This window comes from Lytechinus pictus, chromosome 1 (assembly GCF_037042905.1).
Source record: "Lytechinus pictus isolate F3 Inbred chromosome 1, Lp3.0, whole genome shotgun sequence".
NCBI lineage: Eukaryota > Metazoa > Echinodermata > Echinoidea > Temnopleuroida > Toxopneustidae > Lytechinus > Lytechinus pictus.
Genome location: NC_087245.1, coordinates 11,094,322 through 11,121,386, shown reverse-complemented (window position 1 = coordinate 11,121,386; position 27,065 = coordinate 11,094,322). Strand labels below are relative to the sequence as shown.

At 36.8% G+C, this 27,065-nt stretch overlaps 1 protein-coding gene across 4 annotated transcripts in view; it reads left to right on the top strand.

Moving 5' to 3' along the window:
- LOC129255053 (uncharacterized) overlaps positions 1 to 27,065 on the top strand; it is a 70,709-nt gene that overhangs the window by 21,878 nt on the left and 21,766 nt on the right. For 3 of the 4 annotated variants that reach the window (XM_064095918.1, XM_064095917.1, XM_064095916.1), the window contains 28 exons: positions 580 to 939; positions 1,808 to 1,921; positions 2,106 to 2,459; positions 2,652 to 2,835; positions 2,963 to 3,240; positions 3,510 to 3,652; positions 3,805 to 3,967; positions 4,479 to 6,881; positions 8,927 to 9,040; positions 9,622 to 9,975; positions 10,276 to 10,459; positions 10,578 to 10,855; positions 11,207 to 11,349; positions 12,647 to 12,809; positions 13,613 to 13,636; positions 15,398 to 15,778; positions 18,357 to 18,728; positions 19,163 to 19,522; positions 20,875 to 20,988; positions 21,212 to 21,565; positions 21,709 to 21,892; positions 22,379 to 22,656; positions 22,888 to 23,033; positions 23,707 to 23,869; positions 24,958 to 25,071; positions 25,675 to 25,788; positions 26,023 to 26,376; positions 26,517 to 26,700. In XM_064095918.1, the coding sequence (XP_063951988.1) occupies positions 580 to 939; positions 1,808 to 1,921; positions 2,106 to 2,459; positions 2,652 to 2,835; positions 2,963 to 3,240; positions 3,510 to 3,652; positions 3,805 to 3,967; positions 4,479 to 6,881; positions 8,927 to 9,040; positions 9,622 to 9,975; positions 10,276 to 10,459; positions 10,578 to 10,855; positions 11,207 to 11,349; positions 12,647 to 12,809; positions 13,613 to 13,636; positions 15,398 to 15,778; positions 18,357 to 18,728; positions 19,163 to 19,522; positions 20,875 to 20,988; positions 21,212 to 21,565; positions 21,709 to 21,892; positions 22,379 to 22,656; positions 22,888 to 23,033; positions 23,707 to 23,869; positions 24,958 to 25,071; positions 25,675 to 25,788; positions 26,023 to 26,376; positions 26,517 to 26,700 (8,377 nt within the window). The remainder of the gene's footprint in view (positions 1 to 579; positions 940 to 1,807; positions 1,922 to 2,105; positions 2,460 to 2,651; positions 2,836 to 2,962; positions 3,241 to 3,509; positions 3,653 to 3,804; positions 3,968 to 4,478; positions 6,882 to 8,926; positions 9,041 to 9,621; positions 9,976 to 10,275; positions 10,460 to 10,577; positions 10,856 to 11,206; positions 11,350 to 12,646; positions 12,810 to 13,612; positions 13,637 to 15,397; positions 15,779 to 18,356; positions 18,729 to 19,162; positions 19,523 to 20,874; positions 20,989 to 21,211; positions 21,566 to 21,708; positions 21,893 to 22,378; positions 22,657 to 22,887; positions 23,034 to 23,706; positions 23,870 to 24,957; positions 25,072 to 25,674; positions 25,789 to 26,022; positions 26,377 to 26,516; positions 26,701 to 27,065) is intronic. The other variant, XM_064095919.1, reaches the window with a different exon arrangement.

Below are 27,065 nucleotides of genomic sequence, written 5' to 3'. Positions count from 1 at the left end.
AAAAGAGGTTTGGAAGTTTTGAATAAATTGTTGAGTTACAGGGCAGTCCCAAAACAGATGTAAAATACTTTCAACAGAGGAAGAACAAAATGTACATAAATTAGCATTAATCTTAATCCATCAATTATATGGTAAATCAATTTATGAATAAATGTTCGCGTCATCTTCTTGTAATTTGAAGAAAAAAAAACTCGAATACAAACGAAAGATTTTGGCTAGAAATAACCGTTTACAAGGAGGAAGATATTAGTGGTAGGTTATGGAGCCTCATCAGAAAAAAAAATTAGGCGCGTACGTATGCGGCATAATATAATGTGAAAGGAATACGAAAGAACAGACTGATAGAGAATAATTTGAAAAAATATTATGCATTTGCTATGAGACCATGCTAAGAGATATTTTTCCTGTTCAATCAGTCTTGATAAGTTTAGAAAAGATTTCAATAGATAAAACCTAATCGAAAATCACGTGTAAATTGAAAATATACTTGGAATAATTTAACAGCGTTTGGTCACAAAGAACAGACACTTATAGAATTTCTAGTTGCCTTACAAATGTCTTCCCAATATATTTCTTCAGATGAGGTCAATGGCACAGAGATCAGCATGTTTGGATACGGTGAAACCTTGACAATCGTTTCACCTAACTATCCGGATCCTTATCCTAACGACGCCAACATGGAGTGGCTCGTGTCTGGGCCAGCTAAGTACCGGATTGTCGCCAAGTTTCACGCTTTCGAACTTGAATATCGCTACGACTACCTCAGAATCGGTTCTGGTTTAGATTCTCAAGATCCTTCGACTGAGTTGGCTGATTTGACTGGATACTCTTTGCCCGATGACGTTATTTCCGATAACAATCATATGTGGTTGACCTTTTCATCTGATTACTCAGAGAGAAGGACCGGGTTTTGGATCCAAATCAGTGTGTTTGAAACTGGTAAGTATTATTTTGCATTATTTTGAATTGTTTGGGATAATTGTAGACGGTATGGCAATCGCCCAAGATTTTTGATAAATTTGGAATTTTCCTGAACATCAGATGTAAAGCAAGGCTTTGAGAGACAACGAACCTGGATGGATATGGTCTGGGAAGGTATCTCCCAAAACATGCGAGAAAGTGAGGCTGGGAGCGAGGAAATGACTATTTTCATAAGTGAACCCCCATAATCAACGTGATACGATACTGAAATAGGGGACTTAAAAGTAGAAAACCGTTTGTATATTTTCAGTGAAACGTGTCATTTCAAGTCTCGTGGTATGCAGTAGTTAGACGTTCAGGAGGCGCGATATCTCAATCGGTAGAGCGGGGTTTCGGATTCCGGTGACACGGGTTCGATTCTCACTTTGATATGCGCTAGTGTCTTGGTAAGGCATTAATCCTCATTACCAGGTCCCTCGGAGAGGACCTTCAACCGTCGGTCTTCTAGCTGCTTGCTTACAAGCATTCATGCTTTCTCAGCAATCAGGTTAAAAAAATTCACCATCACCACTACTACAATGGTGTTTGTGTGCAAGGAACATAGCCACTGATAAAGAAATTCGTCACTACAAATTTACATTAAACCTGGAAACACTATAATTAGATTGCAATGAATGGGCACTATCAAGATAATTTGCCATTTTCAATAATATTGATATTTTTAACATTTCAGCTTATAGACGTATAGGTTTTACTTTCATTTCATAAGATATAGGTAGTGGACTCTGTGATATTTTTTTTGTTGTTACTGTTGTTCGATTGGCTACTATGACGTACCCCCTGGCAGCGCGCGCCGGTAACAACTTTTATTTTCTAATTTTCACAGATAATTCTACCAACGAATGTGATTTCATGTGCAATGATGGCAGCTGTTTAGGATCTAAAGATGTATGCAATGGTGAAAATGACTGTGCCGACTTTTCCGATGAAGATTTATGTCGTAAGTCTCTTTCCGAAAAAAATTGAATTCGTCGTCGTTCTTTCAAATTTCGTTGCATTTTGAATAATCATGAAATTAACTAGCCATCAGGTTTGAAATGTACAAATGACAAATATCTTTTCATTATTTATATACAAGTTTCTGTTCACTAATATTTCTTAATGACAATTTGCATTCTTGACAGCACAATGCAGTGATGTTCTTTTCTCACGATGTGAAGAAGTACTGTCCTACAATAAGACTTACTTCCCAAACCCATCAGCCCAAGACCGAGATACTGCAATCAGTTTGATTGAAGAAACAAGCATCCTGGAAGAATGTCATGAAGATTTTCTGCTTCTCATCTGTGGTATGCTTTTTGCTGACTGTCCTCATGGAGGTCCTGCTCAACGTCCTTGCAAATATGTTTGTGAGGAAGTAACAGACGCGTGTCGGGACTCCTTCCAAGGAACAATGAATGCAGAATGGCCGATTGACTGTAACCAACTTAGTGATGAAGATAATGTTGAGGGATCTTTCTGTATTGGTGGAGAAGGCGGTAGGTGTTTTTTCCTTCAGTATATATTCTGACATGACAGAGAAAAATCAGTAGTGTGTCACCATGGTCAAAAATTTGTAAACAATAATTGTTTATATGGTAGCACTAACATGCTAAATGATTCATTTGATTCTCAATACGCAGACTTTTATAGATTACTTATATTCTTCCGCTCTGTTCCAACTCATTTAGATCTCACAGAGGAGTCTATATGCGGCACCCGTCCCGCTGTAGATGACTATCAGTCTAGAATAGTGGGAGGAGTCAATGCTGATCTAGGGGAATTTCCATGGATTGCTTCTGTTCGGATGGGAGGTTACTTCTGTGGTGGTACTCTGATCAGCAATCAATGGGTCTTGACTGCAGCGCACTGCGCGTAAGTACTTTATGCGGCCATTTTTACTAGCCAGGAATAATTTTAAAATTATTAATTTAGCTATTTTCTGCACCCCAGCAGTAATGTGATAAATATTTCGTTGTTATTTAAATTTCTTTTTGTTCAGAGAAGGAATGGTAGCCAGTGATTTCATCATCACCCTCGGAATTCGCCATTTGTCTGATAACCACGAGCATAAGGAGGTTAGAGGGGCTGACAATGTCATCATGCATCCAAACTACGGTGCTTTCAATGGAATAGCAAATGATATCGCATTACTTCATCTATCCGAACCTGTAGAATTCACTGACTATGTGAGACCAGCTTGCTTAGCTACTCTACAAAACGAGACGATGGCATACAGACGGTGTTGGATCGCAGGATGGGGAACTACGTCCTCCGGAGGTAAACTTTTCATTTTTGGTTATCTACATGACTTGCACTTTTTTCGCCACCACACATTAACCATACTCTAGCTCCTTCATGGCAGACATGATATTCAGAGTGATGGAAAGATAAAGAACAACTGTATAAAATACTTAAAATAGCACATTTTCCTTCTTTCGGAGGGCAGGTTCTTTTCGGTTAACCTACGTTTAGTCTAATTTGATCAAGTTTCAGACTATGGTTAAATATCAATGACGATGAATATGATGTGAATTTTTTTTCACCAGGATCGATTTCAGATGATCTCCAAAAAGCTTTGGTCAATCTCATTCATCATGACGTTTGCTCTGAGCTGTATGGCGTTTCCAGCATTGTAGAAGAAGCAGAGATATGTGCTGGATATGTAGAAGGTGGAATAGATTCATGTCAGGTATATCTATATGTTTAATGTGTTTTTGCTTTTCTACAAAGACTTTTAATCTTTTTTAAACGTCATCTTGTGATTTGCAGAGTGCTTGAACTAACTCTTTGACATTTTTTGTATGTTCATGGAATGAATGTCTTGTATTGCATATTACTTAGGGTGACAGTGGAGGACCGCTTGCCTGTGAAGGTGCTGATGGTCGCTGGCATCTTGTTGGTGCTACTAGTTGGGGTTATGGATGTGCTCTACCTGATTACCCCGGAGTTTATGCCAGGATATCCCAGTACACAGACTGGATTATGAATAGCATGCAAAACGAAGGTAATTAATGGTTCTAATATACGTTCTACACATAAGGTGACATATTTTTTTTTATATTCATATTCTAAGTTTACAACAGCACTTCCGTATATATTTTTTGCTGCTTTATTTGAGAACGTATGGTCTATGGTCAGAATGGTAAAAAAAATCACAAAATTATTATAGTTTGTCTTATTTTGTAACGCTCTAATGCTTGCTTCTCTGATGTTTCCCGTCGCTTTTTAGGGGGGGGGGGTTAAATCCAGTTTTAGACAATTAAAACTATTAATATTCACATCTAAAGTAATAATATTGACGATGATTTTGAGATTATAATTTTGATTATTAAAAACAATTTTCGTTAAGATCTTGCCTACATAGTGAAAAAAGTGATTGAAAATTTATCTCGGTACACATTGGCACTTAATCAAGTATTACCTCGAAAAAAATGTTCTACATTTCTTATTTTGATTGTATTTTATCATATTACAACTGAGTGATTTACATGTCTTTTCATACATCTTCCATGAAGGGCCTGCAAGTAGCATGCCACCCGATGAATCAACATCTTTCTCAATCTCAATAACCACAAGAGAACAGGCTGCAACAATGACTTCTCAGAATAAACACACCCCAAGTTCAACTTCGGAACCTATAACAGCAGTTGAAGTCACTTTAGGTGATGATTTTACGTCACAATTACCAATAACGCAGGACCAAACGACAACTGTTGATAGAGCCACCTCTGGACAAACTACAGATGAACTGACAAGTACGCCTATGACAAGTGATCAAGCGACAGCTATTCATTACACACCTACCTCCGTACACGTGACTACAAAGATTCCAAGTCCCTCTGGTGCGCAATCAACAGATGCACCTACAACCCATTCCACTACAAGGTCAAGAACTACACGAGACAAAACAACAACGGTTTCTGTTACCACTACCCAACCTTCTACCGCCGAACCGACAACAACGTCAACTACAAAGAATCCAAGTACTACTGGAGCACCATCAACAAATGCACCTACAACCCATTCCACTACACGGTCACCAACTACACAAGACAAAACAACAACTGTTTATGTTACCACTACCCAACATTCTACCGCCGAACCGACAACAACGTCAACTACAAAGAATCCAAGTACCACTGGAGCACTATCAACAAATGCCCCTACAACCCATTCCACTACACGGTCACCAACTACACAAGACAAAACAACAACTGTTTCTGTTGCCACTACCAAACCTTCTACCGCCGAACCGACAACAACGTCAACTACAAAAAACCCAAGTACCACAGGGTCACCATCAACAAATGCACCTACAACCCATTCCACTACACGGTCTCCAACTTCACAAGACAAAACAACAACTGTTTCTGTTGCCAATAACCAACCATCTACTGTCGAATCGGCAACTTCGTCTTCTGTGACAACAAAGAATTCAAGAACCACTGGGGCACCATCAACAAATGCACCTACAACCGATTCCACTACACGGTCACCAACTACACAAGACAAAACAACAACTGTTTCTGTTACCACTACCCAACCTTCTACCGCCGAACCGACAACAACGTCAACTACAAAGAATCCAAGTACCACTGGAGCACTATCAACAAATGCCCCTACAACCCATTCCACTACACGGTCACCAACTACACAAGACAAAACAACAACTGTTTCTGTTGCCACTACCCAACCTTCTACTGCCGAATCGGCAACTTCGTCTTCTGTGACAACAAAGAATTCAAGAACCACTGGGGCACCATCAACAAATGCACCTACAACCGATTCCACTACACGGTCACCAACTTCACAAGACAAAACAACATCTGTTTCTGTTGCCAATACCCAACCATCTACTGCCGAATCGGCAACTTCGTCTTCTGTGACAACAAATAATTCAAAAACCACTGGGGCACCATCAACAAATGCACCTACAACCCATTCCACTACACGGTCACCAACTTCACAAGACAAAACAACAACTGTTTCTGTTGCCAATACCCAACCATCTACTGCCGAATCGGCAACTTCGTCTTCTGTGACAACAAAAAATTCAAGAACCACTGGGGCACCATCAACAAATGCACCTACAACCCATTCCACTACACGGTCACCAACTTCACAAGACAAAACAACATCTGTTTCTGTTACCACTATCCAACATTCTACTGCCGAACCGACAACAACGTCAACTACAAAGAAACCAAGTACCACTGGAGCACCATCAACAAATGCGCCTACAACCCATTCCACTACACGGTCACCAACTACACAAGACAAAACAACAACTGTTTCTGTTGCCAATACCCAACCATCTACTGCCGAATCGGCAACTTCGTCTTCTGTGACAACAAAAAATTCAAGAACCACTGGGGCACCATCAACAAATGCACCTACAACCCATTCCACTACACGGTCACCAACTTCACAAGACAAAACAACATCTGTTTCTGTTACCACTATCCAACATTCTACTGCCGAACCGACAACAACGTCAACTACAAAGAAACCAAGTACCACTGGAGCACCATCAACAAATGCGCCTACAACCCATTCCACTACACGGTCACCAACTACACAAGACAAAATAACAACTGTCTCTGTCGCCACTACCCAACCATCTACCGCTGAATCGACAACTACTTCTGTGACAACAAAGAATTCAAGTACCTCATGGCCACCACCTACGACAGAAGTATCACCAACAAATACTTCAGGTGATTTTACCTCACCACAAACAAACACAGTTGAGGGGACCACCAATGCTGTTATAACAACCAGTGAATCGTACACTTCTGAATCTATGTCGACACGATCCCCTATATCGTCAGCGGAAGTAACGACATCAGGTTCTACTGAGGTATCAACAACGGACGAAAATTCGACTGGGAGTTCCACTTCTACAGATTCATCTTCAGGTGGTTCACATTTACATTCTTCTAACACTTTACTGAATGATAACAAGTGTTAAAATATACTTTGGGAAGTGTGGTTGGATTTATTGTTTTGTAATATTTATCAAAGAAACCCTTTTTCCGTTTCTTTTATTTATTTACAGCATGCGATTATAATTAACATCCTATCTTTTACAGGTTCAGGATAGCAATATATATATATATAATTATGCTAACGTTACGTTGATGGTTTTCGTCTTTAATTTACGTATTACATTGTTTCACTAATTTTCTTTGTATGCATGGTCTCATGACAACTAATCATTCTTGTATCGGTTTGTGATGGAAGAAAATTGAAATAATACTCGTGGGAATAACTATACAAAAATTAAAACGATGGGGCTGCCCAAACAGTTATCAACCTTCTGATTCTTTTAATAAAAAATATTGATATTTTTTTATTGATTGTATAGCTAGATACATACCCGCAAAATTAGGAAATATCAGTACAAAATATATTTCATTTCTTGTAATGCTGATAACAATTCAACATTTGGGAACATACCTTATAATGATACAAATAAAGACCCCTATGCTCATTTTGTAAAATATTCTAAGCTATTTTTCCACCTTGAAAAACATTTCACCTGCTGATATTTTAGTGTATAACAATTGAGTATACAATATTACACCTCAAAAATCGAAGATCTTTGTGAAAAATATGTCAGGAACACATAAGTATTATGTTTGGCCTGAAATACTTTGATACCATTTTCATGTGGTGTTTATTTATGCTTGACAAGGTGATAATTGGTATTTAAAATTACTTGATAAACAATTATATTTTCAAAAAGGTCGTTTATAATCAATTTGACTGAAAATATTGGAGTATAATAACTTCATTGTATGGTTAAGGCTTCATTGACACCTGGATTAATCTATTCAAGCCTCGCTTACTCACAAAGTACCTCCAGATTACCCAAGCGTACATAACTGAACATAAAAATTGTATCTAATTATTTTGGAGAAGATACTCTTAAGTACATAAATAATTGTTTTGTGTTCAATTAATTATATAAATATGACGTGTTTTTAAAGATGATTTATATGGATAATGTGAATGCACTTCGACTACGTATGTACTGGGGGCAGCATATTATTATTATTGTTATAAGTGTGACTGAAAGAAAGACGCTGCGAATGAAGCAATCGGGTCACATTCCTTTTAACGTCAAGCTTCCGACCTCTTAACTGATCTCCATCAGTATATTTATAGATAAATATATATATATATACAGAGAGAGAGAGAGAGAGACAAAAGAGACAAACAGTAATCTCTAAGCTCCAACAAAAAGTTTAGACCAACGTACATGTATATTCTAGATACGAAACTTCTTGAAGTTGTGTAGAAAATTTGGAATATACATTGGAATAAACTTTTTGTTGGGACCTAATGCATTATCTGGCAAATATGTACTCTTTCTATTTTGTCTCTTCATCTTTATTCAACACGCGGATTTTCTTGTCGTCATGTATATGTATATAACGATTTACGTTTAACAGATTCCGTAATATGGCATTCTTAAGAACCACAACTATTTATCGTAATAAGCTGCATGCATTAATAGTTTATTAAATGTTCTCAATAATTCTTAGTATCATAATCCTTTGCAGTGTGTTGCGAGCAAGCATACTATGTTCATATACATGTACACAATTCAACAGGTCTTTTTATTTTGGGGTACATTGGGTCACTTCAGTTCACAAAACTTTGTTTTAAATGCTTCAAAGTTTCGATTTATTTCTTTATTAAGGGTCCTTAAGAATCTGCTAGATTGTAAAAACAGGGCACTATTGACTACAGTTCACACAATCTTGTTTTACACTCCTCCAAGTTTTCATGCATTTTGTCATTAGGGCCGCTCACAATTTCCCAGAAGTTAGATATGCTTATCATTCCTGAATAGATTCCCCTGTTGAAATAATATTTTCCTATCTTATACATTGAACTGAATATCAGTAGGAAATAAAAGTGTTCTATCTGCCTATCTACATTTTCTTGACTGAAGGTAATTCCACTGATGAATGTAACTTCGTTTGTGGAGATGGGACCTGTCTGGAATCTGATGATGTCTGCAATGGTGAAAATGACTGCTCGGATTTCTCTGACGAAGATTTATGTCGTAAGTATGTGGTATGTGTGGGGCGTTGTGGCCCAGTGGATTAGTCTCCGGACTTTGAAACAGAGGGTCGTGGGTTATAATCCCAGCCATGGCGTAATTTCCTTCAGCAAGGAACTGATCAACATGTGCTGCACTCAACCCAGGTAAGGTAAATGGGTACCGGTAGGAAGTAATTCCTTAAGAAGCTGTGTGCGCTGTGAACGCCTAGCTTAGCCGGGTAATATAGGAGCGCCTTGGGCACCTAAAAAGGTGGATATGTGCGCAATATAAATACCCTATATTATTACTATTATTATACAGAAAAAGGATTTGAATGAAGAGAATATCATGATATGTTGTCAAACTGTACTTCTGATATGATGACGATCGCATTTTCATTCACAATTTCATCTATTTTCACGTACACACGCACACATGAATAGTAATGACTTTGATAAGACAAATCGTTTGGTTTCATTTTGCAGTACTTGGTACCAATCTTGAATTGCTACACTGTGAAGAAGATCTACATCAGTGTCTATGTAAACAGTAAAAAACTTACATTAAAGATGATTCTTTATCAATTTCTAACCTTTGTACAGCCAAATGCAGTGATATCAATTTCTCACGATGTGAAGCAGTACTCTCCTACGATCGGACTTACTTCCCAAACCCATCAGCCCAAGACCTTGATACTGCAATCAGTTTGATTGAAGAAACAACCATCATGGTAGAATGTCATGAAGACTTTCTGCTTCTCTTCTGTGGTATGCTTTTTGCTGACTGTCCCCATGGAGGTCCTTCTAGTCGCCCTTGTAAGACACTCTGTGAGGAAGTCACAGATGCATGTCAAGTATCTTACGCCATATTGATGGATAAAGACTGGCCCATTGATTGCAATCAATTAAGTGATGAAGGGAATGTTGAAGAGACATACTGTAATGGCGGAGAAGGAGGTAAGTAGAAAATGTCATGCTTGATCAACTTGCTTCACTTCAAACGAAGATGTGTTTGAAGTCAATACCTTCAGCAGTGATGATGTCTTTTTCAGCTAGATAAGACATCGAAACTTTTTCTTTTATTGTGCAACAGACTTAACAAAATTAATGAAGCTTCATGTGGAGAAGAAGGTAAGCTTAGAGCTCATTAACTATATTCCATACCGACAAGATTGAATAGTGCTCATTTATATTTTGAATTGAAAGGCCCAGTTTGTGCTTGTTAATATAGATTGGTAATCTTAATTTGTCTCGCAGATCTAACAGAGGAATCAATGTGCGGTACCCGTCCTGCTGTAGATGATTATCAGTCTAGAATAGTGGGAGGAGTCAATGCTGATCTAGGGGAATTCCCATGGATGGCTAATCTTCGGATGAATGGTTTCTTGTGTGGTGGTACCTTGATTAGTAACCAGTGGGTCTTGACTGCAGCTCACTGCGCGTAAGTATTAATGAAAGAATTGACACAGACGAGCTATTTCGTAATATAAAATTTTACCCATCTTTGAACTTTGATATACCTTTTGTTATAATACCCTTTGACTTTCTCCTATTTGTAGAGATGGAATGGAAGCCAATGATTTCATCATCACCCTTGGTATTCGTCATATGTTGGATGATGATGAGCATAAGGTAGTGAGAGGGGCTGACATGGTCATCATGCATCCAAATTACCCAGCTAGTAATGGAATAGCAAATGATATTGCACTACTCCATCTATCCGAACCTGTAGAATTCACTGAATATGTGAGACCAGCTTGCTTAGCTACTATACAAAACGAAACGATGGCATACAGTCGGTGTTGGATCGCAGGATGGGGAACTACGTCTGCCGGAGGTAAACTATACTGCTATTATACAGGGGCCGCGGAAGCGGGGGGGGGGGGGGGCTGAAGCCCCCCTCCACTTTTTTTTATAAAACCGTGTACAAATTAAAACGTAAGAATGACCATATGATTGTGATTTTTTGCATGCTCAGCCCTCTTTGAAAACCGTTCCGCGGCCCCTGTTCTATACGTTTGGGATTAATAAGGTCCAAATACGCTTCTACTTAAAACAATGTCATATGTTGTGTCTGTAGTAGATTTACTTGTTAATTTGTCCCTTTACAAAACTAAAAAAGGAAATATAGCCCAATCGGTAAACGATTATCTATTGTGCTATTTCTGAACATGTTTTTTTTCTACAGGTTCCATTTCAAATATTCTGCAGAAAGCATTGGTAAACCTTATCGAGCCTAACATATGTAGCGTGCTGTACAGTGAATATGGTATTATACCGCAAGCAGAAATTTGTGCTGGATACGTCGACGGTGGAGTTGATTCATGCCAGGTAAGGATTCCACATTTTTGTCTCGCCTGCATAGCAGAGCAAGACTAACAATAACAAGGGCGGAAGTCTCTCCCCAAATGTAGGGGGCCAGGGGCTTAAAAATTTGAAAAGCAAAAAAAGAAGGTTATTACCCAAAAAGTACGTTTTATTTCGATTTTGAATGATGTATTTCTTTCAATCATTAGAGACCAAAAATTGGGGGACATTTGATATTGTGTCCCTTCTAATATTTTGGGTAGGGGGGACCTGTGCCCCCTGGGATTTCTGCCCATGGAGATTATAGGCTCCGCTTTTACGACGGCAGCGGCGGCGTCGTCAACATTGACATCTTAACCAAGGTTAAGTTTTTTGAAATGTCATAACTTAGAAAGTATATAAATGAAATATGTAACTTGAACATAAGGGTATTGCAGTATTACTGAACATCCTGCCTGAGTTTCAGGTCACATGACCAAGATCAAAGGTCAATTAGGGTCAAGAGCTTTGACCATGTTAGGGGTAGTTCTGAAACTGTCATCATAACTTTAAAAGTTTATAGATCTAGTTCATGAAACTTGGACAAAAAAGCAATCGTGTATCTCTAAATATTCTTTGCGAGTTTCAGGAACATGACCAAGATCAAAGGTCATTTTAGGTCAGTGAACTCTGGCTGTGTTGGGGTATTTGTTGAATTGGCATAACTAAGAAATTTTATAGATCTAGTTCATGAAACAGATATATGGGTAATCAAGTATAAATGATTGTTAAGCACACATATTAGGTCACATGATCTGGTAAAGGTCATTTTGGGTCAATGGACGTAGTATTTTATTATCATATGAATGTTTTTTTTTGTGAATAATTATTCAATAGCTGTTTCAAAGTCAGCACTGTGAATATATTGAATCGCGTAATGCAGGCGAGACTGCCACAGGCGTTCCACTTGTTATTAAGGTGATACGGCTTCTTTTGGATTTTTTTTTTTATCCTACAAAGAGCAGATAGACTCATATTCTAACTATATAGTTAATAAACAGTCCGAAGCTCAACTTTTACACTTGAACCAAGGATGACCATTGCAGTACATTATTAGAATGCACACATTAGTGGTCTTTGCAGAATATACAGATATCCATTATGTTCATAACTTAAATCCCCCCTTTCCTCTTTTAGATATGAAACCACCATTTCCAGATGCAAACGAGATCGATAATAGAGAAAGAAGATTAGCTCACAAATATGCATTAATTGCTAGCATAAAATTGTTTGATTCTTAGGCTTCATCTTTTTTTTTTTGGCAAATTAATTTGCATTATAGGGAGACAGTGGAGGACCATTAACTTGTGAGGGTTCTGATGGTCGCTGGCATCTTGTAGGATCTACGAGTTGGGGTGTCGGGTGTGCTTATCCCAATTACCCAGGAGTTTATGCCAGGATCTCGCAGTACACAGATTGGATTAAGGATACAATGGGATTTGGAGGTAAATATTCCGTTCTTAATCTTGAAATCTTATTAGAGGAAGTCCATTCTAACGATAAAGGTGTTTTAATAAAATAAGAGTAAATTTCACCAAGCAGAACGCTGAAAACAATCATTAAAATCTTGTAACGAATAAAAAACTTATTGAATTTTAAAGTTTAGCATTACTGGTACTGTGAAAACAGTTACTTCATGCACGATGCATGAATGAACTTTATATGGGTTGATGATGTTATAGTACAGGCTGTATGTCCCATTATTGAGTCCCGCCAGATTTTCGTTCCAATTTTGATTTGTTTTTTTGCTAACTTTGTCGATTAAACAAAAATGGTTCCATTATTTGTAAGTACGTCTTGGTTGGCCATCTATAGAAAAAAAAACGCATCTTGACCATTATATCAACTTTCAAACGTGTTAGAAGGTTTGAAATGTTGATAAAATGCATAGTAAAGATGTCTGAAATAGTAATACACATTTTTCAATGCAATTTTGAAATTCAAAATGGCCGCCAATAATAAGTCTATTTTAACTCATACATCAAGTTTAAAGGGAACAGGTAGATAAAAGTTTGTGAGAGTATCACCAATATGATGTAGAAATACTTTAAACAAAACACAAGTTTGCATTCATGATGATCATTGAAATAAGCCATTTTGACATTCGAAATAGCTACATTAGAATAATAAGTACAAAGCATTTGTAATTATTTGTACTTATATTACAAAGTGTCTTAAGCTTGGTTTCCAGTACGGTTTATATTATGTTTATCTTTCTCTCTGTTACCTTTCCCTTTTTGCTCACCAGATTCTTCCATTACAAATAATGAAGGTAAGCGAGAACTAAACATATTTAAAATTCTTAAGAATCATTTACATAATATTCATACAAATACTAGTTTATCAAAAAGGAAAGTAAACTGTATTAGCATTCAAATGAAGCATCGATGAAGATTCAAGACTCATGTATGAACGAACCACGAAGTTCTCTGTTGTAACTGCATAAATGAACACCATACCTTTGAAAATATCGTGCAAAGATGCACATTTTTTACTTAATGTTCAGCACAGTGGATGAAATTAACAAGAAGGTCGTACAGTGCCAATTTGCCGGGTATAGAATGAAAAAGTGTGAAAAAAAGTAATTGTGTGCAAGCAGGGAGGCACTTTCCCATCATTGCACACACGCACACCCCTCGCACATAACACATTTCTCCTCTCGCGCACATTCACCCACCCACATTCACACAAAAACGCTTTCTAAATGCTTCATAAATAATTTACAAAGTAGCGTTTACATTTCCCCTTATTGGTTAAATGTCTTTAGTTGATCAACACTTGACAACTGACCTATTGTTTTACCTACATTCAAATTAAGTAGCCCGATTTGGAAGCAGGTACTTATGTTGAGCCCTTCACGGGCGTGTGTGGGTGTTGGTGGAATTGTGCGTGGTTGTGGTGTGTGTGTGTGGATCGGTGAGGTGTTCCATGATTATTTGCTTCATTTTTTTTTGAGGGGGGGGGGTAAATATATATTTTTTTTAGTTATTAATGAAGATTTGTCAATTTTGTTTCTATTTATCTTGAGTTTATTTGAATGGAATCGTTAATAGAAACTTGTTGGAAAAAAGTTGTGTGTTTGTGGGTGGGTAGTGTTGGATGTGGACGTGCTTGTGTGTATCTGTGTGGAAGGATGGGTGGGTATCTTTCTGCCAGGAACCCAGCAACTTGGTGCAACTGAGATTTACCTTCTGGAGATTGTTTCGTAGTCAGTCATGTATGTAAAGATCCAATTGAAAATGGTACCAAATATGCGAGGAGAATAACCTTGTCAGGACATATCAATAAATTAATTATTAAATACGAATACTTCACACAAGACAACTTTAAAATTATTGCACAAACTTATCTGACTCACTTTGTATATATGGCTGTAGTGGATGAAGATTAAAAACACTGGCGGACACTCGAAGTTAGTAAATGAATACATCGAATGAAATCGACTATGAGACTATCGTAGCTTTTTGTTCTTTTATTGGTCAAACTTTAGCTAGTAGACCTTCACCAGAAGTATATAAACATAAACATAAGTACAATATGATGGCTAAGTAGAACATAAATTCAAAACTTATTAGGATAAAGGTATATGATTGAATCATAATCAACGACTCCTCGTGTTATACATTCGTGCTGTAGTTATTATTGTTATATTTGCGGTTGCCATATGCCTTGTGTAACCTTGTGACTGCTGGTGACTATCATGACCACTAACGAGAGAAATTTAATTGGTACTTTCCTAAGAAGCTGAGTGTTCCTCTTGTTTGGGAACTTCTTGTATTCAGTTGTTGCAATGCACTTGGCAACAATGGTGGGGATCGTTTCGACTAACTTCTAGCTTCTAGCTCGTCAATTTATGGCACTAACGAGAAAATATATGTTTTTATGAAAATTGAAACAATTTGACAATTTGATTTTGTTTCTGTAAAAAGACAATACGATACACATGAAGAATTTCAAAACTCATCACTTGCTCGCAAAAATTGAATAAAAGAATATTGGTTTTCCTCAGTGTTTCCCCCTATTTTCTTTTCAGATGATGAAGATCAAGAAGACGAAACTGAAATCAGTGTATTTGGTATTGGCGAATCCTTGACAGTGGTCTCCCCAAATTTTCCTGATAACTATACAAATGGAGCACAAATGCAATGGCTTGTATCTGGTCCAGAAGGATCCAGAATAGTGGCCATTATTCATTCCTTTGAGCTTGAACACAGACACGATTACTTATTAATCGGTTCAGGTCTTGATCCAAGCGACCGTACTTCATTACTTGTGAAACTGTCAGGTTCCAGTTTTCCCGAAGAAGTAGTCTCAAGCAACAATGAAATGTGGCTCAATTTCACATCAGATAGCACAATCACAAGAAAAGGATTCTGGATAGAAATCATGGTGTTTGGTCTCTCCAACATTACAGGTAATATTTTACAGTAGATTTGTTGTATAATTTAAATAATGTTTTTAAGGTATGCAAGTTTATCCATAGAATTTCTGTTGATAAAATCTTAAAGTCCCCTACTTCGCAAACAAAATGGGCATCCATTTTAAATGAACCGGTTAATAATTGGAATAGATTGTATATGATTCCCTTTAAATGCTGTCTTTCAACAAAACTCCGCTACTTTCAATATAAACTTTTCAATCGGATAATAGGGGTGAACAAATATCTTTACGATATTGGCTTGTCTGAATCTAATTTATGTACATTTTGTTCTTCCTCTGTTGAAAGTATTTCACATCTGTTTTGGGACTGCCCTGTAACTCAACAATTCATTCAAAACTTCCAAACCTCTTTTTTGAACAATGACGTGTATTTGAATCCCAGGACCAAAATCCAGTTGAAACCAATTAGAGCAAAACCAATTGAAACCAGTTGGCCAACTGGTTTCAATAGGGAAATTGGAACAACTGGAACCAATTGAAACCAGTTGCCAACTGGTTCCAGTTAAAACCAATTGGGCAACTGGAACCAGTTGGCAATTGGTTCCAGTTGAAACCAATTAAGCAACCAGTTGGCAACTGGTTTCAATTGGTTCCAGTTGTTCCAATTTCCCTATTAAAACCAGTTGAATCCAATTGGAGGTAACTGGTTTCAATTGGTTCCAGTTGAAACCAATTGGAGGCAACTGGTTTCAACTGGAACCAGTTGAAACTAATTGGTTTCCAACTGGATCCTATTGGAACTTCCAGTTGGAATGACTTAATTAGTTACAAATTAATTAGATTTTGCACTAACTATTGCTCATGCCAACAAAGAAGCAGTGCTATATGTCTATAATACCAATGTAAAGGGCATTGATAAATAGACTTTCATAATGTATATATATTACATGAAAGATCTTCAAATATATGTATTTGTATTTGATGTAATTTGGTAACAGTTAGTGGTGTACTAATTATCTTATAATCTGTTTTAATTATAATCTATGACATTTATGGACATGATTTTCACTGCTAAGCATTCTAAACACTTATCTGAAACAAGTATGGTACTTGAAATAGAAAATAATTAAATAGATACATTTTAAATGATGATGAATCACATAAAACATTAATCTGTGCACACTGGCAGATAATATGCAAATTAACTGGTTTCAATTGGAACCAGTTGGGTAACTGGAAAATTTCCAATTGGAAACCAATTGGAAGTCATTTCCAGTTACCCAACTGGATCCAGTTAGGATTTCCAGTTACCCAACTGGTTCCAGTTAGGATTTCCAGTTACCCAACTGGTTCCAGTTAGGATTTCCAGTTACCCAACTGGTTCCAGTTAGAAATCATTTCCAGTTGGAAGTCATTTCCAGTTACCCAACTGGTTCCATGCAGTTAGGATTTCCAGTTACCCAACTGGTTCCAGTTAGGATTTCCAGTTACCCAACTGGTTCCAGTTAGAAATCATTTCCAGTTGGAAGTCATTTCCAGTTACCCAACTGGTTCCAGTTAGGATTTCCAGTTACCCAACTGGTTCCAGTTAGGATTTCCAGTTACCCAACTGGTTCCAGTTAGAAATCATTTCCAGTTGGATGTCATTTCCAGTTACCCAACTGGTTCCAGTTAGGATTTCCAGTTACCCAACTGGTTCCAGTTAGAAATCATTTCCAGTTGGATGTCATTTCCAGTTACCCAACTGGTTCCAGTTAGGATTTCCAGTTACCCAACTGGTTCCAGTTAGAAATAATTTCCAGTTGGAAGTCATTTCCAGTTACCCAACTGGTTCCAGTTAGGATTTCCAGTTGCCCAACAGGTTCCAGTTAGGATTTCCAGTTGCCCAACTGGTTACAATTGGTTTCAACTGGAAATTGTTATATTCCAGTTAAAACCAATTGAAACCAGTTGAAACCAATTGAAACCAGTTGGAAATCCAACTGGTTTCAATTGGATTTTGGTCCTGGGATAAGAATTTATTTTTGTTTGGTTGCCCTGACGCTCAATACTCTACTGTAAACCGTTATATTCTTTACGCTAAATATTTTATTTTTACGACACGTTGTAAGGGAGATCGGTTGTGTGTTAGTTCTTTTAAGAACGTATTGAAACGCTATTGTGAAATTGAAAGGGTTCTTAGTAAAAAACATCATAATTTTGTTTTATCAATAGATAATAGTACGCATGTACAGTTGTTGTAAACATGTTCGCTTCATGATTTTTCTGTAAATTGAATTGATTTCGTGTTTGCTTTTGAATAAAATCTTTCTATGAAAGAAAAAAAATTTATATTTTACAGTACACCCCACATTTTCTTTCCTCAGTAAGGTTGACGTGACAGATTTTAGTTTTGTATTTGTAGTGATGTAATCATGTTTAAACACGGGTTCCTTTCATTTAACTAGTATAACGTTCAAAGTAAATAAATACAAAGTCAAATGGTAATGACAGTATTAAAGCTTGTTATTAGAGACTTGTTACAATGTACCCCTTTACATACAAATTATTTGTTATTGCATCCGCATTGGTTTTTTTATGGCAACGTCATTTTCATCTTTCTTTTAAAATAGATAATTTCACAAGCAATGAAGTTAGTTTCTTCGGGTTTGGTGAATCATTGACCATCGTATCACCAAATTACCCTGACAAGTATCCAAATGATGTTGCTATGATCTGGCTTGTGTCTGGACCAGAAGATTTTCAGGTTGTAGCCAAGTTTTACGCCTTTGACCTGGAATTACGCCATGACGTCCTTAGTATTGGTTCGGGTCTAGATGCCAGTGATCAGTCATCAGAGCTGATAAGACGTTCAGGTTCTAAACTACCTGAAGATGTAGTTTCCATCAACAATGAAATGTGGCTAAACTTTACTTCAGATTATACCGTCAGGGACGAAGGATTTTGGATTGAGATCACAGTTTTTGGACAAGATAATTTTACAGGTTAGTTTTCAAACTTTCCTGTATATCATGAATTAACAACAATACTTGGTAGCATATGCCAAAAACATATCAACCAATTTATTAGAAAAAAATATGCCACTTGACGGATTATTCATATTAATATCCCGGAATGTTCATGAGTTATTTGTATAAATGAATTAATGCTAGCGCTGATAAAATTGGAAAGTCATTAATAATTACATCTATCATGTCTATTATAAGAATTTATTGTGTGTATTTATAACTTATTTGTACTTCTGCTCATCTTAATGCTATCATGTATAATTGCAAGGATCTTCTGCACTGAAGGATTACAGATCTTTAAGAAAATAAACATAATTAATCAAGGTTTTTAAATATAATTATTTCATTTATGAGCAATCTGATGTATTAATATTAACGAAACTGAAAATGTATTTCATTCATCTTTTTAGATGCAGTAAATGGGAGTGAAGTCAGCACATTTGGCTACGACGAATCTTTGACCATTGTTTCACCTAATTATCCGAATAAATATCCAAACGATGTGAACCTACAGTGGCTTGTTTCTGGACCAGTTGACTACCAAATAGTGGCTTTCTTCCACGCCTTTAATCTAGAATCCGGACATGACTTCCTCATAGTCGGTTCTGGGTTGGATCCGGGGATCCAGTCATCGCAGTTATTCAAATTATCCGGCTCGTCATTACCTGAAGAAGTTATTTCTGATAATAATGAAATGTGGCTCAACTTTACATCAGACAGCTCAAATAGAAGGACTGGATTTTGGATTGAAATCAAGGTCTATGAAGCTGGTATGTTCAATTAATGGATGTTTGACTTTGATAATTTAATATACCGTATGAACAAGCCATTTGAGCAAATTGAATTTCAGTCTCAACATATTTAATACCTAATTCCCACTTTCACGATTCGTCCGACGATTGAACGGGGATCTTAATCGTTGAATAGTAATAATCGTATCAGATCTTATCAGATCAGTCACGGCAGTCGTAATGATCGCAGAAAAAAATCTTTAATGAATTTGCGTAAACCGTAAAGTTGGTAAAATATTTTTATCATATTGGATGGCTCACAACTGAATTCCAGAAATATTCCAAGAGTCTGGGCAAATATTCCACGAATCGCAGATGAGTGGAATATTGGCCAAAACGAGTGGAATATTTTTGATATTCCATGAAAGCCATCCAATATAATTATTATCATCTATCCCACCCCTGGCTATAAAAAGGGGAGATATTTGATTAAACAAGTAATACTACTTATCACATAATGGCATCGTCACTTCATAAGATCAAATTTGGTCGTTGACATGCGACTTGCATGTAGTTCATTATGACGTAATCGAGTGTAGTTGTGCTCTACGCTGTGCACCGCATTGCTGTCATTGTTGTACGCGTTGTATATTTCACGCATGCGCGCAATATTGTTGAATATTTTTATTATACAAACAATGAATATTTACGAGTGCAATGGACAGAATACACGTACTCAAGAGGTGATAGATGAAATGATCCATTCATTGAGGCGTAGCCGAGTTGAATTGATCATTCCATTTCATCGAATGAAGTATTCTGTCCATTACACGAATAGAAATAACATTCATCATTTGGTTTATAAGACACCTTAAAAGATTATTTTTCATATGAAGTTTATGAATTTTGATGCAAAATATGCAAGCTCGGTCTTTTGATCGTCGCGTACATACAGCATGCGCGCTGCAAACACGAGTGGTTTTACTTGTAGTGCCTGCAGTCTCAGTGCGCGCGTGCAATGGACAAAATCGTATGGATCCAAAATTGCACGATGAATGGATCCAAAATTGCATGGTTGATGACGTTATTGTAAAATGGGCTGAATGATCGATATCAAACAACCAATCAAATGACGAGGATCTATCTAGGTGTCATAAAAGCTCTCATATCCAATAGCAAAATTTTTACAGGATCCTACGGGGTATTTTTGGATTTCGGCTATTCTAGGGATACGCTCTAGTACTGCACAGGCAATTGATGCAGACCAAAATACGTGTTTTTAATGTATGGCTAAAATGCTATATATACTTCTGATATCTTATTACTGGTATTTGTTATTCAAAATTTGTATAGATATAATTCCGTTCATTGATATTCTATTTTCACGAAAGGTAATCCTACTGATGATTGTGACTTCATGTGCGGAGATGGGACCTGTTTGAAATCTGATGATGTATGTAATGGTGAAAACGACTGCTCGGATTTCTCTGACGAAGATTTATGCCGTAAGTATGAATATTAAATAATCTAAATTTGCTGTTGCTACCATTATTTTTCATAATGGAAGGCAATAGATCCCAAATCGTATCTAGAAATGTTGGGTAATTAATATCAGGCTGTTCCTGAAGAATATCGTTCCACCATAATGCTCAAATTCATTTTGGATATTATGTTGATTGAAGCATCTGCTGTTGTTTAACTTTCCACCCTTCTCTCTTTCATGTGTAGCTGAGTGTAGCGATCTTCAATATTCAACCTGTGAAGCAGTACTCTCCTACGATCGGACTTACTTCCCAAACCCATCAGCCCAAGACCGTGATACTGCAATCAGTTTGATTGAAGGAACGAGCATCATGGATGAATGCCATGAAGACTTTCTGCTTCTCTTATGTGGTATGCTTTTTGCTGACTGTCCCCATGGAGGTCCTTCTAGACGCCCTTGTAAGGCACTCTGTGAGGAAGTCACAGATGCATGTCGAGTATCTTACACCTTATTGATGGATAAAGACTGGCCCATTGATTGCAATCAATTAAGTGATGAAGGGAATGTTGAAGAGACATACTGTAATGGCGGAGAAGGGGGTAAGTAGAAAGTGTCATGCTTAATTAAGTACTTTCACTTCAAATGAAGCGTGTTTGAAATCATGACCTCCCGCTGCATTGATTACGTCTTACTTAATTCTATCAGCTATATTAAGACATTGACTTTTTTAATTGTTTAACAGATTTAACGAATGAAGCTACATGTGGTACCCGACCCGCTGTTGATGATTACCACTCTAGAATAGTTGGAGGAGTTGATGCTGATCTAGGGGAATTCCCTTGGATCGCAACTGTTCAAATGGGAGGTTACTTTTGTGGTGGTACGTTGATTAGTAACCAATGGATCTTGACTGCAGCTCACTGCGCGTAAGTATTTGCCAGTTATTTATTTGGTAGAGTAGGGTAATAAACCTCAGCGGTACCTAGTAACGGTTTATTAACTTTAATTTCAAGTACCACCTTTTCAATTTTACCTTGCGTTTCAGCGTGGTTTAACTCAAATATTTCCTGACCTTATACTATTCGTGACTTGAATTTTGCTAATCTTTAATATTTGACTGATGTATACATCCATCTTCCACTACTAGAAGCTAGTTTAGGGTAGACAAGGGGTGTGTGGACTCGGAACCTGATTATTCGTTTGGAACCACAACTATATATCTTTCTGCACCTTTAAGTCATCTTATTCATCCCAAATGCGTTCCTATATACGTAATCGGATCCTAGGTCTTATCCTCTTGTTAATAAGGGACTCTATCAACAGCCGTCACATGGTAGACCTGTGTAACTCGCATTCATATTCATACTCGAACACCACGGTGAATGTATGCCATTTTTATTCTTAAACTACAGAGAAGGTATGGTAGCCAGTGATTTCACCATCACCCTCGGAATTCGCCATTTGTCTGATAACCATGAGCATAAGGAGGTGAGAGGTGCTGACGACGTCATCATGCATCCAAATTACGGCGCTATTAATGGAATAGCAAATGATATTGCACTTCTTCATCTATCCGAACCTGTTGAATTCACTGATTATGTAAGACCAGCTTGTCTAGCTACTCTTCAAAACGAGACGATGGCGTACAGTCGATGTTGGATCGCAGGATGGGGAACGACGTACTTTGGAGGTAACGTAATTATAGCAAATGATTTTCTAATGTGTTTCATCGGGCTGCATTTGTTCGACATACAGTTATGATTAAACATTTAATAAGTTATCTTTTTCCCAACTCATTAATTTGCCTTCTAAAGGCTGAAAAAGAAAAAAATTGTTGTATGATTAAAATGAACTTCACCATATTAATTCAAATGCAAGTGATTCTTTAAATCCTTTTCCTTTTCTGTTTTTTTTTCTTCAGCTGGTTCAGTTTCATACGACCTTCAAAAGGCACTTGTTCATCTCATTAGCGACAACACCTGTAGTTCTCTGTACAGTCAGTACAATATTGTAGAAGAAGCAGAATTATGCGCTGGTTACATTGAAGGCGGTGTAGATTCTTGTCAGGTAAGACTTTTTATTATCAATATTTCTTATTGTAGAATGACATTCTGATGTGCATTAGACATTGGTTCTGTTACGAACCCTGCTGTTCAATTGGCCAGCAGGGTTTCTAACAGAACCAATGTGTAATACATATCAGAATGTCATTCCACAATAAGAAATATTGGAATATCTTTCACAATGTTTCGTTAAAGCTTCGAATTGCTTGAGGTTAGCAGAGCATAAAGTAATAAAAAATATTGTTTTATTTTATATTTTTGATTTTGGATGCTAATGATTGGATGAGTCTTTCCTGTTCTTCCCTTCCTTATTACTTTACTCTACTTTATCATTTTGCTCTTCAGACTTTCGTTTCAGTGACTCTATAGAGATAAAACCATAAAGACTGAGGGATCTATCATTTTCCCCTGACGCATAGTTGTTTTTATTAATTGCTTTTTTTTATTCACACTTTTTGTGCTTTCTAATAGTTGTCATGTGGATATCAGGATAATAAAGATTTTCTCAGACAAAATAAAATTTTGATTTGAAAATGGAGATGCTGATGTATTATATAATTTCTTTGTTCCAAAACTAGAAGTTTTTCGTTTTTTTCTGAAACAAGGTAAATGTATATTCATTTTTTTTTTCACTCATAGTCCTTAGCCTTTTCAACAAATATTTTCCATAAAAACAGGGCGATAGTGGAGGACCGTTAACTTGTGAGGGTTCTGATGGTCGTTGGCATCTGGTAGGATCTACGAGTTGGGGGATCGGATGTGCTGAGCCAAATTACCCAGGAGTTTATGCCAGGATTTCACAGTACACTGACTGGATCATGGATACCATGGGTTTTGAGGGTAAGGTTGTCGGTTCTTGATTACAATGGAGAGAAGAAAATACATTTTATTAGCCACTGCTCCTGGCCTCCTTAGCCTTCATCATTGTCGCAGCAATTTGTTCCTTTGGGAAGAAACGGTTTTCTGATGTGATTCATGATTTATAACGGGCGAAGGGCGTAGCTAAATGTTTCCAATAATCAATAGCTGCAATGGAAATGCACGGTGTCGATCACAGGTTAAACATTTTCTGTGAAAGGGGGGTGGGGTGTGAAACAAACGTACATTCTTCATTACAAATAGGTTTTCATTGTGATTATGCCATTTTATATAGTTTACTCATGGGATATGATATATAAATTTATTTCTTTTAGTAAACTGGTATAAATAGGACATTTACCAACACTTTTATAATATATTGAAACTGAGAAAGTCAAGTATAAGTACGGTAGACCAGATTTGCGTAAATCCTTTAGGTCAATGTAAATAAAGTTTTGACAAAAATGGAAAATAAAGTATTCTCTTTGAATTAATTGAGGTATATGCCATAGTCACACATATTGAACATTTTAAATCGGAACAATCAATAAAAATGAAAAATAGAGAGAAGGTAGGTATAAAAAAAAATCAATCGATGTATAAAAAGGAGAAGTTAAAAAAGGAGGAGCGTTACTAAGAAAGATGTCATCGTGATGCATTTTGACAGTATAAATAAAGACAAGAAATGTTTCATAATGTTACTAGCATACCTTAAAATCATAAGCATTTATTATACTGCTAACAAGACTATACAAAGCAAGATAGAAAAAGGAGATTAGGGGGAATTTTGGATTGACGTGGATGGAACTAGCTTGGTCATAGAATTTTGCGCCATTTCAAACTTGCAAAGTGTGAAGTTTAATTACTTATGTTTAAGGTAAAACCAAGTATAAAAAACGGGTACTCCGTAATTTCCTAAACTTAGGACATTTCGAAAGGGGTGAAAGTCACACAGCTTTGATATCTTATAAAGACCTATCTAAAACGGAAAAGGGGAATGTATCTAGTAAAAGAAAAAGGCCCTCATTTTTAACAATGAACATTTTATCGTATTTCACATTTCATGATAGATAATCCTGCTGATGAATGTTACTTCACCTGCGGAGACGGGACCTGTTTGGAATCTGATGATGTATGCAATGGTGTAAATGACTGTGCAGACTCATCCGACGAAAATTCATGTCGTAAGTTGAGAAATAAATGGAAACATTTATCGCTGTATTCATTATTTATAATTTGTAGTAAAAAAGTAATAATGCTATTTCAGTATTTCACAAATATGTTGAAGAGTATAAGAGATTCAGTGGAACATTGATTTTTTTTCAGGACATTATAAAACCAACGTAAGAGGATTTCTGATTTTCTGGAAAACCTTTAAGACACCTTTAAAATTCATTGAATGTTGATACCGTGTAAAAGACTTTTCCAAAAATACAATACAGTCATAGATTATCATTTGTCGTGAAATAGTGATGATATTTCAGTATATGCCTTTTTTTTTTACTTTTTCACAAATATATTGAAGAGTAGGAGATTCTTCGTAACATTGATTTTTTCTGTCCAATATAAAACCAACGTAAAAGGATTTCTGATTTTCTTGATTACCATTAAGATACCTTTAAACTTCTATGAATATTAATGCCCTGTAAAACACTTCTGAGAAACAATTAATGGTGTGCTTTAGCAAACAAATCGTCAATTAACCAAAAAATTTACAATGATTATGTTGGAAATTTTTCCAAACTTATTGGATTTACCAATGTTTACCAATTCATATTTCACATCAGATGATTCTACCGATGAATGTTACTTCACTTGCGGAGATGGGACGTGTTTGGAATCTGATGATGTATGCAATGGTGACAATGATTGTGCCGACTTTTCCGACGAAGATTCATGTCGTAAGTTGAACAATGACACTCACTGATTTATTTACAATACCACTTGTTGTTAATTCCAATGTACTTCGTTATACAGCAATATCGATTTCTTTCATCGGTCTTTCATCTTAGTCTTCCCACAAGAACACGAATCATCTTGTAAACGGGGGAACAGAAGAACATTGTATCATATGCCGAATTTTCATAGAAAAACGTAAAAGAAGATCGCATAATGATTATCTTATCTTTGTACAGCCCAATGCAGTGATATCAATTTCTCAGGATGTGAAGCAGTACTCTCCTACGATCGGACTTACTTCCCAAACCCATCATCCCAAGACCGTGATACTGCAATCAGTTTGATCGAAGAAACAACCATCATGGAAGAATGTCATGAAGACTTTCTGCTTCTCTTATGTGGTATGCTTTTTGCTGACTGTCCCCATGGAGGTCCTTCAAGACGCCCTTGTAAGGCACTCTGTGAGGAAGTCACAGATGCATGTCGAGTATCTTACACCATATTGATGGATAAAGACTGGCCCATTGATTGCAACCAATTAAGTGATGAAGGGAATGTTGAAGAGACATACTGTAATGGCGGAGAAGGAGGTAAGAAGAAAATGTCATGCTTGAATAAGTACTGTCACTAATTCAGATGAAGATGTGTTTGAAATCACTACCTCCAGCAGTTATAGGCCTTCTTTGTCCAGCTATATTAAGGCATTTTAATTTTTCTTATTATACTACAGATTTAACGAATGAAGCTACATGCGGTACCCGTCCAGCTATTGATGATTACAACTCTAGAATAGTTGGAGGAGTTGATGCTGATCTAGGGGAATTCCCTTGGATCGCTACTGTTCAAATGGGAGGTTACTTTTGTGGTGGTACGTTGATTAGTAACCAATGGATCTTGACTGCAGCTCACTGCGCGTAAGTATTTGCCAGTGATTTATTTGGTAGAGTAGGGTAATAAACATGTGCAGCGGTACCTAGTAACGGTTTATTAACTTTGATTTCAACGAACACATTGACCATCTCACGTTGCGTTTCACCGTGGTTCAACTCAAAGATTGCCTGACCTAAAATATTATTCGTGACTTGAATCTTGAATATTTGAATGCACACATTCATTTTCCATAAGAAGGTAGATTGGTGGACACGATGGATGTGGGGATGATTTATTGCCTTCATATTGTTCTTTAGTTATATGAATTCCAAGCACTATGAGGATGTTTGTTAGAGTCTTGACGGAGGGAATATTTTCAAGTAGGACTATATGATACGTACCTTCTCTA